This window comes from Myotis brandtii, unplaced genomic scaffold (genome assembly GCF_000412655.1).
Source record: "Myotis brandtii unplaced genomic scaffold, ASM41265v1 scaffold244, whole genome shotgun sequence".
Taxonomy (NCBI): domain Eukaryota; kingdom Metazoa; phylum Chordata; class Mammalia; order Chiroptera; family Vespertilionidae; genus Myotis; species Myotis brandtii.
In genome coordinates, this window is record NW_005359225.1 from 1,798,318 (window position 1) to 1,817,743 (window position 19,426).

Consider the following 19,426-nt stretch of genomic DNA (forward strand, 5'->3'; position numbering starts at 1 on the left):
GAATAAATAATTATGAACTCCTTACAATCCAATCAATCATTACTGAAATAAATCATTACAAATATATGAAAAATGAATCATTCTGAGAAGAAAGTCTGAGGTTTACTTAGGACCCACATTTATTCGCACAACCACCAAGTTGTCTGGCTTTTACTGCCTTTCACAAGCTGCATTCAATACCAATAGCTGGAAGTAAAGAAACTTTAATAGCATAAATTCCAGGAGAAAATTGTCCCCAGGTTCAAAAATTTTTGAAAGGCAGATATTAATAATTTTTAAGGAAGTCTATTTAGGAATTTCTGTCAGATGGCTCTAAAAACATCAGAATACACACAGAGACTAATAAAATTTAAATTTTACCATCATTTCAAATAAATATATCTTGAATTATAAAATTTGTGAGGTGTAATTTTTCAATTTGTGACCTTATGACATAAAAGAAGAAAACTATTACATAATACTTAATAAAATATCTTTACAACTTCAAATAACAATCTAGGGGACCTTTGACAGAAACTTTAAGTACTGATTTAAATATACTATATGAGTCTTCTTTTATTTGAGATGCAGGCTAAAAGAACAGACTAAGTTGTTGACCAAGTCAAAATCTAATTAAATAGAACAAACTAGATATACAGTTCACCTTAATTACTAAACTTTATTATAAAATGACAAAAAGAAATCATAAGTGCTGGGAAAGTAATATAAAACATTTCTTATTTTGGTGATAAAAAAAATCTAAATTTTTCATTCACTGGAATTGCCAAGAAGAACTGCTTTCTCCAAATCTGAGCAATGAAATCTTATATCTTTTACACACAATGTCACTAAAACAATGTATTTGTTTTTGTGCTTGCTTACCAAAACGAATTAAAGAATCTGTAAAATAGAAGTTGAATATAGCTAGTTACAAAATTCCAAGAGGTGGGTCCATCAAATGGCTTTCTAGTGAACAAATGCCATCTATAGACATACTTGAGCCAGAGAATCTTACTTTGAAAACTAGAAATTCATAAAACAGGTGAACAAATCCCCATCTTTCCTGCCCCTATCCTCCTGAGACAAGTAGAATCTCAGAGCTGTAAGAAATCTTGACTATTTATTTCAAATTTTTGTTTGATTTGTTTGTAAAAAGGAAATATGTCCAAAAAAGTTGAAAGAATTAGCTAAAGACAAACTGAGAGAACAGCAGATCTTTAATTCTAACCTCTTGATTAAGATACGACCAAATCAAAGAAATCATTGGGAAACTCATTTCACCCACCCTGTAATAAAAAGGAACACAACAGAACAAAGTTCTCCACCTGTTAGTCCACAGGCCAAATGGAAAACTAGCAAACCATCAGTCAGTTTATTTGCTTGACACATACTAGAGAAAGGAATAATGATATTATGCTTAGTAGAAACAAGATAAACTTTGGAATCAAAGAAATCTAAATCTGAATTTGGACCTGTTATTTATTTGTGTGACCTTAGGAAATGTCTCTGAGTCCCAGTTCTTTACCCCAGGAAAAAAAGGTAAATGTTATGATCCCTAGGACTGTCTTAAGAATGAAATGATATCCTGTAAGTGAAATATCTGGCATATTACAGGATCTTGATAAAAGTTATCTGTTTCATAGGATTTATGTAGGATTCAAATACATGTATTCTGCAAGGCTTTAAGTAGTATGGAACAGTGAGAAAAGCACAGAATTTGGGGACACTACATCTCAACTTGGTTTCCAACTGTCTGTCTGTAGCTGGCCAAGTCACTTACCATCTCAGAATCTCATATATAAATGAAAGTAACAATATTTGCCACACTTAGCTTTCAGGATTGTTTTAAGGATCAAATATGGTAACTTTTGTACAAGCACTTTCTAAGTATAAAGAACTACATATGTTATTGTTACTATCAAGAAATTAATTGCATTAAAAAGTAGCTTCTTTCTATAAAGATTAGGGAATTCTGGATTTGAAAAGTTGGTATCACTCCCCAGGCACCACTGTCCTCAGTTCTTGAATTTTATCAACATTTATAAAATGTATTTAGGTTCTACTAAACACATTTCCTCAAGATCAATGTTTCATACCATTTTCTAAACCAAATTTCAAGCAAACTAATTTAGATAAAGTGTTGCTGCTTCCCAAAGATTTGGGGGTTACGTTAGGGCAAAAGACCCTGTAAACCAACATATAATTATTTAATGTAAAGGTTATCCAGCTTGGGACACTAATGAGGGGAAATCTGTTTTTTATTAAATGTCATAAGTTAAACTACTAATATCTGCCAGAAATGGAAATATATACATTAATAAACATTAATATTGAAAAGTTCAGCTCATGACCCAGCTGGAAGTTGCTGCAGACCACAAGTTGTGAGCCACTGCCTTTGAGGTATGGGAATGAGAAACTTATGGGTATGGAGTAACAAGGCCCCTCAGAGTAATGTGGCCACTCGGCAGCATGAATAAAAATTATCTTTTTTGTTCTTTCCAATAAATCATCCTGCTGAAATGAATTTTATAAACAAAAACATAAAATACATATCAGGCACCTGGTTTCTTCCAAATGTTTACACAAATTAATCCCTATGGCACTGTTACGAGCTGCTATCCTTACTGCACAGATGTGTATAAAGATGCAGTAGTTAAGTAATTCCTTTATGGTCATTCAGAAAAATCAGTAGCAAAGATTAAATATCATATATTACAGACTTGGTATCCTCACTGAGCTCTTGGGCTAAGAACCAAGTGCCTAGATAAGCATCAAGTGCCAAAGAGCAGTCTTATATGTAAGAAGTTACTAGTAATATTCATATTAGCAAACCATTTCACGACTGGCTAGCAAACACACTACATCAATGCTGCAAAAGCAAGTGAAAAATACATTTTTCTCCTTCATGTTATCAATATCAGGGACTCAATTGCTTTTAAAATATTTTAACTTGGCTCAAGATTCATTAAATACTAGATTTAAGTATAAATATAATTGACTTACAATGTAAATATATAAATAACCAGAGTGAGTGCTGCAGCTGCAGGGCCATTACCCTAACACTAGCAACTGTTAATCTGTCCCTAAGACTTTTGGGGAATTTTTCTTTGCATATATAATAAAAATCATTACCCCTGAAAAAATCAGTTTTATTTCTAAATTTCAGCAACAAGTAGAAAATAAAATTTAAAGATGTTTACAATAGTATCATAAAACATCAAAAAAAAGGAAGTTCAATAAATCATGGGAAACATCCATATACCAAAGTTAGTTAATTTCAGTGTTTTACAAAGAAGATCTAATAAAGGCATATACCCTTTTCTGGTTTTAGAAGACTCATTGTAAATGATCTATAATCCCCCAATTGTATTGATAAATATATTAAATGTACAGTGGGGCCTTGACTTACGAGTTTAATTTGTTCCGAGACCGAGCTCGTTAAGGAGCTCGTTAACTCAAATTACTCTGTCAACTCAATGCAAAAAATCGGCTGAGAGACAGCTGGTATCTCAAAAAACTCGTTAGTCGGGACACTCGTAAGTCAAGGCCCCACTGTAGTCCTACGGAAAATCCTAGCAAGATTTTCTTTTCTGTGCAGACATTCATATGAAAATGCAAAAGGACAAGAATAAAGAAGGTGATCTTGAAGAACAACTAAGTGGAAGAACTTTGATAGCAAGATCAATTGTAACTTGAGAGAAAACACTGAGATGATGGCAAAAGAATGGGAAAATAGGTCAATGCACCAGACATGCCAGTATATGGTCACCAGGTTTATGATAAAAGTGAAACTGCAGTGCAATGGAGAACAGACGGTTTTCAATAAATGGTGATGGGTCAACTGACTATATGAAAAAAAAAAAAGAATCTTGACTCTTACCTTACATCATACACAAAAAATCAATCCCCGATGAATTATAGATATACATGTAAAAAGTACAAAAGTAAATCACTTAAGAGAAAACACAGAGAAAGATCTTTGTGACATTCAAGTAGGCAAATACTTCCTATATTGATCACAAAAAAGCCTTAAGTTAAAAAAAAAAAAGACTGATAAAATGGAACTTTAGTTCATGTAAAGGTATCATTAAAAAATGAACTAGCAAGCCACAGAATGAAAGAATATATGTTTAATGCATATTTCAAACAAAGAACCCATATCCATTATATATCAAGAACTCCTATGGAAAAAATTGTCAATCCCCGCCCCCCCCAAAAAAATGGGCAAAAGGCTTCAACAGGTACTTTACAAACAAGTGAATCCCAATCAGCAAGAAACATATGAAATAATGTTCAAGTTCATTAGTCTGCAGGGAAATAAAAATTAAAACTGAGAGGAGATACTACAACATATCCACCAGGAAGGCTAAAATACAAAAGACAGAGAATACCAAATGCTGACAAGGATATAGGATAAGAGACAAGGATATAGGACAGTATACTGCTGGATTAAAAGGAGATAAACTGTCACAACCACTTCAGAAAGCTTGCTCCTAGGTTTATATCCAACAGAAATGCAAAAACAAACAAAAACAAAAACAAAAAAACCTTCATTAAGAAACATGTACTATAACATTCATGGAAGTAATATCTGTAATAGTCCTAACCTAGAAATTACTAAAATGCCAAAAGCAAGAATAAATTCATATTCATACAATGGGATACTACTGACAGTAAGAAAAAGACTATATTACATGCAGGTAGAAATGAATTTTACAAACAAATGTTGAAGTAAAGACAGTAGATAAAATGTACATATTATGTGATTCTATTCGTATAAAGTTCGAAATTAGGCAAAATCAATGTTTGGTCTAGCAAGTCAAGGTGGCAGTTAGTATGGCTGAGATGTACAGAATGGAGGGAGCATCAGGAAGCTTCTGAGGTTCTGAGGTCTTCATATGCAGTTTCTTGATGAAGATTTAGCTTACATAGGTATTTTCACTTTGAAGTATAGTGTGTGTGCATACATTTGTATATTTTTCTGTATGAATCTTCAAAATACTTCAAAAAAATTTTTAAGTTATATCAGCATATTTACAAAAAGATAACTATTTGAGCCTATGAAGAAAGAAAAATGTAAATGTGGGAGTTAGACAATCTGCAAGGTGTTTTTACTTACCTTTGTCCTGTAATGCAATTTGTTGCTTATGCAGTAATGCCATCTCCCGTCCCAAAGCTTTCTTTTGTCTTTCCAGTTCATTTCGAAGCACCAAAATATTTAATTGCAGACACTCACTTTCTTTTTTCTAAATAATTAAAAGCACAGAAAAATTTATTAATATAAAAGTCATGGCTATGAATAATTATACATTCATAATGTTTCAAAATAAATAATGGCTTAAAGCACTTTAATACTCATCTGACTTATCCGTTGAATAACTTAATTATAAGCACCCATAATTTTAATGAAAAGAGTACAGATGTAAGAAAAAGAGAATAAATAAATCTAAAGTCTGGGGACAGTTCTTTCTAAGAACCCAAAAGAAACTACAAAATACCTCACAACCTTTTCCTAACATCACAACACATTAAGAGAAAAATGAATAACAGAAAAGAAATGGAGTTCTCAAAATGTTAAACACACAGTTACCACAGGACCTAGCAATCCCACTTCTAGGTATGTATACCCAAGAGAATTGAAAACATGCCCACACAGAAACCTGAATATGAATGTTTATAGCAGCATTACTTATAACAACCACAGAAGAATCAATACAACTGTCCATTACTGATAGAGAAATAACATGTGGCACATCTACGCAATGGAATATTATTTGGCAATAAGAAGAAATGAAGTACTGATATATGCAACAACATTGAAAACATTATGCTAAGTGAAAGAAACTAGATTAAAAATGCCACAGACTCCTCTGATATGAAAAGTCCAGAATAGGCAAATCCATAGAAACAAAGAGTACATTTCCAACCTTGCCAAACTGAACCAAGATGCTCTAATACAGTGGTTCTCAACCTTCTGGCCCTTTAAATACAGTTCCTCATGTTGTGACCCAACCATAAAATTATTTTCGTTACTACTTCATAACTGTAATGTTGCTACTGTTATGAACCATAATGGAAATATCTGATATGAAGGATGGTCTTAGGCGACCCCTGTGAAAGAGTCGTTTGACCGCCAAAGGGGTCGAGACCCACAGGTTGACAACCGCTGCTCTAATATCTTGCAGATTCAGACCTGAGATTTTCATCCCTTCCAGGCAGTAATCAACCATGCCCCCTACAGTGTCAGTGGACACCACAGGCGGAGCCTGGACTTGCAGAAGTCATAATATCACCCTCTTCCTCTCTGCTGGGTTATATTAGAGAAGGCCTAGTTGTGAGTCAGAAACTTCACTACTATGAAACACAAATAGGCCACCCTATCCCCATGATATCAGTGGGAGCTATGTGAGGGCAATCAAGGCACTCCTACACCTACTCCTCTCAGCCAGGTAAATATCAGTGGAGGTCTAGTGGAGAGCTGTAACTCCAACTGCTGGCCAGCAGTAATGAGCGTGCTCACACAGAGGCGCACACACACACACACACACACACACACACACACACACACATATACACATATACACCAGCTGGGTGTCAATGGAAGCAGTTTGGGAACCTGGACTTCTACACCTACCTGGCAGTAATGAGATGCCACCTTTCCTTCCCCTACCAGAGAGAGAGGTATCAGAGGAAGCCAGGTAAAACAGAGGCTAAAATAAGATCCAGAGACTTATAATATAACTAGTGGCCTAGTGCACAAAATTCATGCACAGGGGGGGCCCCTCTGTCCCTCAGCCCGGCCTGCACCCTCTCCAATCTGGGATCCCTCTCACAATCCGGGACCACTGGCTCCTAACTGCTCACCTGCCTGCCTGCCTGATCACCCCTAATCACTCTGCCTGCCAGCCTGATAGCTCCCAACTGCCCCCCCTTGCCGGCCTGATTGCCCCCAATTGCCCCCCCTGCCAGCCTGCTCACCCCCAACTGCCCTCCCCTTCTGGCCTGATCACCCCTAACCACCTCTGCCTCAGCCCCACCACCATGGCTTTGTCTGGAAAGACGTTCGGAAGGTCTCCCGGTCTAATTAGCATATTACCCTTTTATTAGTATAGATACCCAAAATGTGTAAGTTTAAATAAAAAATCACTCATACCAAAACCAGAAGGATGTCAAAGTAAATGAAAAAGGATAATCAATAGATGCCAATACTAAGATGACAGAATGTCAAAATTATCTGACAAAGACCTGGGAGCAGCCATCATTAAAATGCTTCCTTCATTAGCAATTAAGGACATGTTTGAAAAAACTGAAAAAAAAAAAATAGAACATCTTGACAAAGAAACAGAAAGTATTAGTAAAAAGAAATTGAAGATATAAAGAATCAAATAGAAATGGTAAAACAGAAAATAACACACAAAAAACTCAGTAAATGAACTCAAGAGCAGGATGTAAGAAAATAGGGAAAAGAATCTTTAAGCTAAAAGATAGAATAGAAACTGTCTAATCTAAACACCAGAGAGAAAATAAACTGTAAAAAATGAACAGAGCCTTGAGGATCTGTGGAACTACACCAAAAGATCTAACATTTGTTATTAAGTATCAGAAAGAAAGAAGAAAGAGGGCAGGAATAAAAAAGTACTCATTAAAATAATGGTTACAACTTCCCAAATTAGGCAAAAGAAATAAATCTACATATTCAAAATGTTAGTGAACCCCAAAAAGAGTAAATTCAATGGAGAAAATAATAAAATACATGAAACCAAGAGCTGTTTTTTTTAAAGGGTCAATAAAACTGTTAAAACTCTAGCCAGGCTAATCAAGAAAAAAGAGAGAAGATATAAATTATTAATATGAGAAGTGAAAGGGAGCCATCACAACTCATTCCATGGACATTAAACGAATACTCTATGCCCACCAATTTGGTAACTTAGATTAACGGACCAATTAATTGAAAGACAATCTACCAAAACTCACTGTAGGAGAAACAGATAATGAATATATTTTTAGAACAATAATTAATAATCTTCCCAAACAGAAAGCACAGGTCCAGAAAGTGTCAGTGGTGAATTTTAGAAAATATTTAAGTAATAATGCTAGTTCTTTAAAATCTTATCCAAAACATAAAAGAACTTCCTAATTCATTCGATGAGGACCAGCAACACCCAATACCAAAGCCAGACAAAGACATGACTAGAAAGGAAAATTATAGATCAATATCTCACATGTAAGTCCTTCAACCAAATTATAGTAAATCAAATCCAACAATGTATAAGAATTATACACCACAGTCCGGCTGGCATGGCTCAGTGGCTGAGCATTGACCTATGACCTGGAGGTCATGGTTTGAGTCTTAGGGCATAAGCCCAGGTTGCAGGCTCAACCCCCAGTGTGGGGCATGCAGGAGGCAGCCAATCAATGATTCTCTCTCATCATTGATGTTTCTATCTCTCCCTCCCTCTCCCTTCCTCTCTGAAATCAATAGAAAAAATTTTTAAAAAGAGTTATATACCATGGGCAAATGGAATTTATTCTAGGTATGCAAGGGAGGTTTCACATTCAATAATCAATTAATGGCATTTACCACATGAACCTGGCTAAAAAAGAAAAATCATATAATCATATCAATAGATGCTGAAACAATATTTGACAAATATCAACACCCATTTATAATACAGACTCTCAGCAAACTAGGCATAAAAGAGAACTTCCTCAACTTGGTAAAGAACATTTGCCAAAACCCTACAGCTAACATACTTATAGTGAGAAACCAGATGCTTTCTCTTTAAGTTGGAGAACAAGACAAGGATGTCCTCTTTCATCACTCCATTATGTACTAGAAGTACTAGTTATGCAATAAGGCAATAAAAGTAAATAAAAGCTATACAGATTAGGAAAGAAAAAATGAAATCACCTTTGCTTACAGGTGATGTGATTGTCTATGCAGAAAAATTCCACAAAATCAAGCTCCCACCTTCCAAAAATATATTTAAAAAAAACCTCCTGGAACTTATTAGGTATTGTGGCAAGTTTGCATGATACAAGGTTAATACATAAAAGTCAATTGCTTTTTCTGTCAATTGCTTTTTCTGTCAATTGCTTTCTTATATAACAGCAAGAAACCATTAGAATTTGAAATTAAAAAACACAACAGCAGTTACATTAGCATAAAAAATGAAATACTTAGGTACAAACCTAAAAAAAAATGTACAAAATCTATATAAAGAAAACTATAAAAGTCTGATAAAAGAAATCAAAGAGATTCAAATAAATGGAGAGATTGTCCATGTTCATTAATAGGAAACAGTATTATTAAGATGTCAAATTTTCCCAATTTGATCTATACATTCAGTGAAATCCTAGCAAATTATTTTGTGGATATCAACAAACTGATGATAAAGTTTATATAGAAAGGCAAGAAACACACCCAAAAAACAGAATAGCCAACTCAATACTGAAGGAGAAAAATAAAGTTGGAAGACTGACACTATTCAATGTCAAGACATTGGATAAAGCTACAGTAATAAAGACAGTGTTATATAGACAAAAATAAATCAATGAAATGGAATAGAGAGTCCAGAAATAGGCACACACAAAATACAGTGGGGCCTTGACTTACGAGTGTCCCGACTAACGAGTTTTTTGAGATACCAGCTGTCTCTCGGCCAATTTTTTGCATTGAGTTGACAGAGTAATTTGAGTTAACGAGCTCCTTAACGAGCTCAGTCTCCGAATGAATTAAGCTCGTAAGTCAAAGCCCCACTGTATAGTCAACTAATCTTTGACGAAGGAACAAAAGCAATTCAATGGAGAAAAGATCGCCTTTTCACCAAATGGTGCTAGAACCAATGGACAGCCACATATAAAACAAAACAAAAAATTTAGATACAGACCTTATACCTTTCATAAAAATGAACTCAAAATGGATTACAATCTAAAGAACAAAATAAAGTGATGAACAAAATAGATCCAGAGATACAGAATCATGGGACAGTTCAACAGTGTGGTAAAGGCCTGGGAGGGTAGAGTGGCAGATGCAGGGTGGAGGGAGTCAATGGAGAAAAATGGGACATCTGTAATACTTTCAACAATAAAGAAAAATGTTTTAAATGGATTACAGATGTCCATAAAAATATTATACAACTCTAGAAGATAACATTGGAGAAAATCTAGGTGACCTTAGGGTTGGACATGACAACTAGAGGCCCAGTGCATGACATTCGTGCACTAAGAGGAAGGGGGTCCCTCAGCCCAGCAATCTGGGAGCCCTCAGGGGATGTTCGACTGACGGCTTAGGCCCACTCCTGTGGGCAAACTACGGCCCGTTTGAAATGAATAAAACTAAAAAAAAAAAAAAAACCGAACCCTTTTTTGTAATGATGTTTACTTTGAATTTATATTAGTTCACACAACAACTCCATCCATGCTTTTGTTCCATCAGTTGGCCATCCTTAGTGCTGCCGCGGAGGCAGGAAAGGCTCCCATCACCACCGCTGCACTCACCAGCTATGAGCCCGACTTCTGGCTGAGTGGTGCTCCCCCTGTGGGAGCGCACTGACCACCAGGGGTCAGCTCCTATGTTGAGTGTCTGCTCCCTGGTGGTCAGTGCATGTCATAGCAACCTGTCGTTCTCCATTTAGTCAATTTGCATATTATCCTTTTATTATATAGGAGGATACCAAATGTATGATCCATAAAAGAAAAACTGGTAGCCAAAGCCGGTTTGGCTCAGTGGATGGAGCGTCGGCCTGCGGACTGAGAGGTCCCGGGTTCGATTCCGGTCAAGGGCATGTTCCTGGGTTGCGGGCACGTCCCCGGTGGGGGATGTGCAGGAGGCAGCTGATCGATGTTTCTCTCTCATCGATGTTTCTAACTCTCTATCTCTCTCCCTTCCTCTCTGTAAAAGATCAATAAAATATATTTAAAAAAAAAAAAAGAAAAAGAAAAACTGGTAAGTTGGACTTCATTAAAATTAAAACTTATGCCCTACACTTAAAATGGCTGCAAGGTGGCTGGCACCTGACCTAAAAAAAGACGTGGAGTGGGCAGCTACCTCCTGGCCTAAATGAAAGTGATACTGAGTATAATTCTGAAGATTAAGACAAATTAGAGAACCCTGAACTTCATTTCCAGGAAGATAAAGATGGGACTATTACAGAAACAGCTATCTCAGATTTCCCTACAGATGGACCATAAACTAAAGGAAAGGCACCTGTAAATGCATATGAAGAGTGTCCTTGTAGAATTCCCTTACATATGTGGAATAAATTTCAAGAAATACATAATAAACACTCTGAACAGAAAACTTCAAGATTCAGAAGGAAAAAAAGAAAAGAAAATGTTCCAGAAAAGGTAAATTGAAGAATGAAGAAGAATCTCATAGTGAACAGTTCTCAAGTGAAACCCAATGGAAGGAATTTACTCAGTATTTTGGAGTCAATGACAAGTTTGAACCTCCTGTTATAAATTAAAAAAAAAAAAAGAGAAGCATAGACCAGGCTGTGGGAAAGTAGAATCTTAAGAAGGCTGAAGAACTCAGCAACCAACTAGCTACCCAAAAGCTTGGTGTAAAAAATGCCAAAGAGATTGCCTGCCTTAATATTGATTGAACAATTGTAACAAATGTACCGGTCTAATGTAAGATAGTAATAACAAAGAAATTGGGGGGGGGGGGGGAGCTGGGGGAGGGGCAAAGAGGAGAAATGGAAATTTTCTTCACAATTTTTCTGTAAACCTAAAACTATTCTAAATAATAAAGTTTATTTTTTTAAAGTGATGGAACTATACTTTCAAAAAAGTCAACTTTACTGAATGTTCATTTAATAAAACAAATCTTGGACACATCTACCAGAGACACAATTAATTTGCTATAGTTTGTTAACTTATCTTTCCATAAAAATACTTCCCAATTAAACCTATAAAACCAAGGTTTGAACTTTATTCAGACTCCCTTTTAATCTAGATACCTTGCCAGAATTTTCCTCCAGATAAAATCTGAAATCCTACCCCCACAATGAATATATATGTGCTTACACATGTTTGCATTCATATGCAATTACTGCATTTTTAAATGGATGTGCCCTTTTCTCCTGGTGTTTATCAATAGTGTCAATAATATACCAATATACCTTCCTTGATTTTCCATGACATAAATCTTACCGAAATAGCAATTTGGCTGCACCTAATAAACTCTTGTCTCTGTCCTAAGATATATACCAATTAAACTATAAAAGGAAAAAAGTCCCATTAAGTAAACTGAGTAAGTTACTAAGCCATGGGATAAGTTGGTAAAGAACACTAAAATAGAGTCAGCATCTTTATTTGATTCGCATACAATGAGGAATCATGGGCACTCAGCAAGATGAGTAATGGTATGGCCTTGTTAAAGGAATGGGCATGGAAAATGACTTTTGGCAGTTGTATATAAAGTACTTTATAGCTATCATTTCTCACCCAAAATGCTTTCTTCCTCATCTCTGAAATACTGATTCTAAACAGATGGCATGAGCTGTTAAGAACATTCAAGCCAAGAAAACAAGCAGAGAAGCTTATTTCCAATTATCATTATTCTATTTGACAGGAAAACTCTAGGAAATATAAAATGTTCCTAATCAATTTCTCCTGAACAAAGCAAACATTTAATGAAGTGCCTACTATGTGCTTCTAGATAAATAAAAAATGGTTTCTGCTTTCTAAGAGCTTGGGTCTACTGGAGACAAAAGCCATTTTACTCTGCCAACCCACTGTAAAAACGGACAAAAGTCAAATAGATGGCTTATCATTAAAGAAAAAAGAATCAAGGAGCAATTTGTTTCTTGTCAATAATGTGATCAGGAAGCCCTAGGGTGTTTTTAGATCACTGAGGAAATAAATATGTAAATTCTTAGGAAGCAATCTTTTTCCACAAAGAGGTAAGTGTTTAATTTCCTTAACTTGACTTTTTCTACAAAATATATAAACTGAACTCTACGAGGACAGGGGGGAAAACATAAGAAAAGACAGCTCTTCAGAGAACACAAAGATATGCCAATCTGCTCTACTACTCCAGCGTACACACACAATTAGGATATGTTTTCTAAAATCAAAGAACTGAGGGTACAAGTTACTCTAAATACTAAACTAATACAGGAAGGCATGTGTATAGTGTGTTTGTGTTATGGTCCATGTGCAGAAACTGGCCTATTTACAAAAATATATCAAGTCATTCAAAACCAGGATTGTTGGCTTTAATTTCTGATGAGGGCAGTAAACAAACCCTGACCAAGTGGGATCTGGTTCTGATCCTTTCTAATGCATCTAAGGCAAGTGCTCAAATATCTTAATGTTCCATAAGTATCTTCTAACGGGTTTGTGTGTTCTATTTATCTGTTTACTCCAAGTATAGTTAATGTCAAATGTGCATCTCCAATGAATCACTTTTAATTGGATTTTAGTATTTTTATACAACACTGACCTGAAAATCACAGATGCATTCATCTATTTGCAAACACACACATTCCTAATATGGGTCTTTACAGAGACAGTGATGGGCAAGGTTAAAGATTCATTTCAGAATGACAGACTAATGATATATTAAAGGAAACAATTTTGTTCTCACAGATCCCATTGGAGCTAAAAAGCCTTAGGCAACAGTTCTCCAAGCATGGTCCAGAAAACAATGAGAGTTTCTAAGACTATTTTATAGTCTTTGACATCAAAAATATTTTCATAATACTAAGCCATTATCTCGTTTTTCACTCTCATTTTCTTTTAACTGTATAGTGGAGTGTTCCAGAACCTATAAGATTTGTGATACCACAACAGATAGATTGCAGAAGTAAATGTGAAATATTATTGATCTTTTATTAACCTAGACATTATCAATAGATATACTATAAGTTTTCGAGGTCTTTACAAATTATAAGAATGTAAAGAGGTCTTGAAGACAAAAGGTTTGCGAATTGGGGCATAATCATCTATATTAGTTTTCCCACAAAAATTGAAAGTAATTAACAATCTGAAAAAAGTTGGCAGTTGTCCCATAAGTCAACAAATTTGCTTCTGTCATTTTTTAAGGTGTTTCTATTGCACCTACACCTACTCGACCACTAAGAAAGGGGGAAACATCCTTAGATATTTAATCCAATCTATTAATTTCATAAATTCAGTGGCACTAGAACTCAGGCCCAGCTAGGAAGATAAAGCAACAAGTGTATCATAACAAGATGTCCAGGAGTTCTGCTTCTGATATGAGAATGAGTACAAACTGGTCCTCCCATAAATAGCTATAAATTCTAGATAAAATACAAAAAGCTACCACTTGAGAGTTTTGGAATCAATGGCAGGCAGATTTCAGAGGAGACTTAGAACCTGGTGCAGGCAATCAACATGCAGAGTGAATTTGCCCTTTTCTGTGGCTTCTTAAAATATATATTTTTTTATTGATTTCAGAGAGGAAGGGAGAGGGAGAGAGAGATAGAAACATCCACGATGAGCCCTGGCTAGTTTGAGTGTCAGCCTGCGGACTGAAGGGTCCAGGTTCAATTTCGGTCAAGGGCACATGCCAGGGTAGCAGGCTTGATTCCCAGCAGGGGGCGTACAGGAGGCAGCCAATCAATGATTCTCTCTCATCATTGATGTTTCTATCTCTCTCTCCCTCTCCCTTCCTCTGTGAAATCAATAAAAAAATTAAAGAAAAAAAAGAAACATCAATGATGAGAGAGAATCCTTGATCAGCTGCCTTCTGGATGCCCCACACTGGGGATCAAGCCCGCCACCCAGGCATGTGCCCTTGACTGGGCATCGAACCATGACCTCCTGGTTCATAGGTCAATGCTCAACCTCTGAGCCACGCTGGCTTGGTGTCCCCTTTTCTGTAGCTTTGCCCTGAGGGTGGTTGCAGTCAAACTCCAGCAGAAAGATAACTATCTTTCTGGTCACAAGAACCAAGGGAAAAAGATAAGGCAATCAAGGTAACCAGAATGAAGGAAGCCAAGAACAGGCACCCAAATTCTGTTTAAATTCAGTCTGATTCTTTGACTAAATCCTACACCCCAAATACATAGGCAAACATGCATGTTTATTGTGCCTAAGTGTAAAAGTAGTGAACTAAAATCTGAGCCAATGTTGAGTGTACTTTAAGCCTAACCAAGTTAACTAACTAATAAAAGCATCTATATTCTTCAGAGCAAAGTAACAAAATCCAGAGATTCCACAAGATTATATGTACAATGTCTCGGATACTATGCAATATTACCCAGTATATGAAAAGCCAGAAAAATGTGACTTACTCTTTAGGGACAAGACAACAAACATATGCCAACCAGAGATGATCCAGATGTTCAAAGTATCAAACAAAAACTTTAAAGCCACTATTTCAAGATGCTGAGTAAAAATAAGTAAAATATCCTCACAATGCATAAAAAGATAGTAAATCTCGGCAGAGTACTAGAAAACATTTAAAATCCAGGAGGTCTGTGCTTCTAGTAAAAATGGATAGGAAAAAGAAACACTGCCCCAATAATTTTACCAGGCTATTACAATCCTAATACCAATCTGATAAAGTAATTTAAAATACTGCATTCCAATATTTCCAATAAATATAGGCATAAAACCCTTAAATTATTACTACATCAAATCCAGAAAGATACAAAAGTAGATTACATATCAATTGATTCAGCTTTATTCAAGAAATGCAATGTTAATTAAACATTTGAAATTAAATCAATGTAATTCACTATAAGAATCATGGAGAAAATCACATTTCAATAGATGCAGAAAAAGCATTTGACAAAATTCAACATTCATTCACAATAAAAACTCTCAGAAACTAGGAATAAGAAGGAACTTCCTAAAACCAATAAAGGACATTGCTAACATTATAGGTATTTTATGGAAAAAGAATGAAATGGCTTCCCCTATAATCAGGAACAAGGGAAGTATTTCCACTTTTATCACTTTTACTCAACATTGTAACTATATGTCTTAGTTACTGAAATAAGACAGAAAAATTAAATAAAGCACAAAAAGCAGTCCAAGTTTGCAGGTGCAATGATTTACATTGAAAATCCCAAGAAATCTACAAAATAAATATCAGATCTAAAAAGTTAATATAATAAGATTACAAGATGAAATTTAATAAATTGTATTCTTTATAGCAGCAGCAAACAAAAGAGAAACAAAAATTCAAAAATAATCCCATTTGTAATCATGCCCCCCCAAAAAACCTCCCACAAATACTTAAAAATAACTCTAACAAAAGATGCATAAAATCTCTACAGTGAAAGATACAACATATTATTTAGAGAATTAAAGAAAAATCTAAATAAGAGAGATATGCCGTATTCATGGATTACAGAATTTGATAGTTAAGATGCAATTCTCTACAAATTGATCTATAAATCCTTATCAAAATTCTAGCAGGTAATTTTTTTTGGTAGAAACTGAGTTGATTCTCAAATTCAACTTGAAAATGCAAAGAACCTGGAAAACTGAACGGAATTTTTAAAAATGAAGTACAAAGTTAAAGAACTTACCCTATCTGGTTTTAAGACAATGAATCTAAAATAACAAGAGTACAGTATTTGTGAAAGATAGACATATATATCAATGGAACAAAATGGACAATCCAGAAATTGATATCCTATATAATAAAAGGCTAATATGCAAATCGACCAAACGGCAGAACAACTGGTCGCTATGACACACACTGACCACTAGGGGGCAGACACTCAATGCAGGAGCTGCCCCCTGGTGGTCAGTGCACTCCCACAGGGAGAGCACCGCTGAGCCAGAAGCGGGCTCACGGCTAGCAAGCGCAGCGGCGGTGGCAGGAGCCTCTACTGCCTCCCTGGCAGCGCTAAGGACCCCTGAGGGATGTTCGCCTGCTTAGGTCTGTGGGAAGCGGGCCTAAACCAGAAGGCGGATATCCCCTGAGGGGTCCCAGATTGCGAGAGGGCGCAGGCTGGGGTGAGGGACACCCTCCCACACACACCCCCAGTGCACAAATGTCATGCACTGGGCCTCTAGTACTCATACATAATCAATTTATTTTACACAAATATTACAAAACAGTTAAATGGGAAAAGACTAACTTGACATGGATCAGAGATCTAAATGCTGAGCCCCGGACTATAAAACTTCTAGAATAATACACCGGAAAAAATTTACATGACTTTAGGTTAGGCAAAGATTTCTTGTAAAAAACACAAAGAACTCTAGCCAAAAAATAAATTTTATTTTATCCTCATTCAAATGTTTATTGATCTGAGAGAGAGAGAGGAAGAGAAACATCCATGTTAGAGAGCAAAATGGATCCGTTGCCTCCCATACACGTCCCAATCAGGACCAAACCCTCAACCTTTTTGGTGTATGATGCTCCAACCAACTGAGCCACCTGGCAGGGCACATTAAATAAATAAATACATACATACACTTGGTCTCATCAAACTTAAAACTTTTGCTCTTTTAAAAACATCATTAAAAACACAAAAAGGCAAGCCACAGACTGGAAGAAAATATTCCTAAACATACATACCAAAAAATGACTTGTATCCAGAAAAAAAAATTCTCCCTCCCTCACTCTCCATCCTGAATAAAGAATGAACTTTAGTTAATGATAATTTCTCAATACAGCTTCTTTAATTGTGAAAAATGTTCCATGTAATACGTTAATAACAGAGAAACTGGGTGGGGTGGGGTATATGGAATAACTCTCTGTACTATCTTTGTAAGGGTTCTATAAATCTAAAACTCTCCCTCTCTCACCCTAACAGAAGAAGACAAAAATCCCATTTACAAATGAGGGGGAGAAATCTGAAACTATATGTACACCATAAGTGAAAAAAATAAAGAAATTGTAGAAAATCGGAGCCAGGTTTCTCACTATCAGAAAAAGATACTACAAATACTAGTAAAGTGATGGGGGAGGCTAGAATGAACCCTGTGGTGTTAGAGGTTCTTTTTGTTTGTTTGTTTTTTTTAATATATTTCTTTATTGATTTCAGAGAAGAAGGGAGAAGGAGAGAGAGATAGAAACATCAATGATGAGAGAGAATCATCGATTGGCTGCCTCCTGCACACCCCCCACTGGGGATCAAGCCCGCAACCCAGGCATGTGCCCTTGGCCGGAATCGAACCTGGGACCCTTCAATCCGCAGGCTGATGCTCTATCCACTGAGCCAAGCCGGCCAGGGCGTGTTAGATTTTTATATATTCATATGAACTTGTTTATTTTAATATATAGAGAGATACTTGTATGTATCGGCTCTGTCCACTGAGGGAGACTAGCAACAGTTAGTGTTAGAGTTTTATATATTCATATGAACTCGTTTATTTTAATATATATAGAGAGATACTTGTATATATCGGCTCTGTCCACTGAGGGAGACTAGCAACAGTTACAATCCAGTAGCAACAAGCACATCCAGTGTTCAGATCTTGTTTCTAAATACCATTATCCAATGAAAGAAACAGGACTCTTTGGAGAAATCTCTGATTCTAGGCCTGAGACAGGAAAAATACTAGATGAGTAAAGTCATATAATGCCAGAAATTAAGGAAGTACTTTAAAACAAACAAACAAAAAGAGGTGAAAGCATGTCAAAAGGACACAGAAGTCAACTTGAAAAAGCTCTCAATGCTACAATTTGAGCAAGAAAATTAAAAAAACATAGTATTGGATTATAACCTACAGATAAAATAAATATACACAAGTCCATACTGATAAATGATTGGATAAATAAACAGATGACAGGGGAAGGAGAGAAGGAACAAATCTTCCTCACAAAGAATTCCAAATAATATGTATAGATCCAAGAGATAAAGCTTAAGTCTTCTCCTCTTGAGTGTAGGTTGGACATAGCATCATGCTTTCAAAAACCTGAGTTTATGAAGGGAACTTTATAATAGATAAACCTGGAAGATACTATGTTAACCAAGTGATCAGGTTAATATAAATAGTGATTAGGCCTGGTGATTTAATAATAGGAAAGAATAAGAAACTATCATAGATCTTAGAAGCCTAGGAAGACATGATGACCAAATCCAATGTGGAATCCTGGACTGGATAGTGGAACAAAAAAAGGACATTAGAACCTAGTCTAATCATGACAAAACATCAGATATATCCCAATAGCAGGATATTCTATAAAATACCTGACTAATAATCTTCAAAACTGTCAAAGTCATCAAAAACAATGAAAGTCTGAGAAAATTTCACTACCAAGAAGAGTCTAAGAAAGTGTGACTACAGTAGTAGTTTCCTTAATAATATCTTGGAAGAGAGAAGGGCCATTAGGTAAAAATTAAGGATACCTGAATAAAGGATGAACTTTAGTTAATGATACTTTCTCAGTACAGTTTCATTAATTGTGAAAATGTTCCACATGAGATGTTAATAATGGAGAAACTGGTACACAGGGTAACTCTCTGTTCTATCTTTGTAATGATTCTATAAATCTAAAACTGTTGTA

General features: G+C 35.7%; 1 protein-coding gene and 1 pseudogene across 9 annotated transcripts in view; one reads left to right on the top strand and one right to left on the bottom strand.

Annotated features, from left to right (window-relative positions):
- UVRAG (UV radiation resistance associated) overlaps positions 1-19,426 on the bottom strand; it is a 283,373-nt gene that overhangs the window by 151,457 nt on the left and 112,490 nt on the right. For all 9 annotated transcript variants that reach the window (XM_014540397.1, XM_014540405.1, XM_014540399.1 and 6 more), the window contains one exon: positions 5,099-5,225. In XM_014540397.1, coding sequence (XP_014395883.1) covers positions 5,099-5,225 — 127 coding nt within the window. The remainder of the gene's footprint in view (positions 1-5,098; positions 5,226-19,426) is intronic.
- LOC102262901 lies at positions 9,962-11,585 on the top strand (annotated as a pseudogene).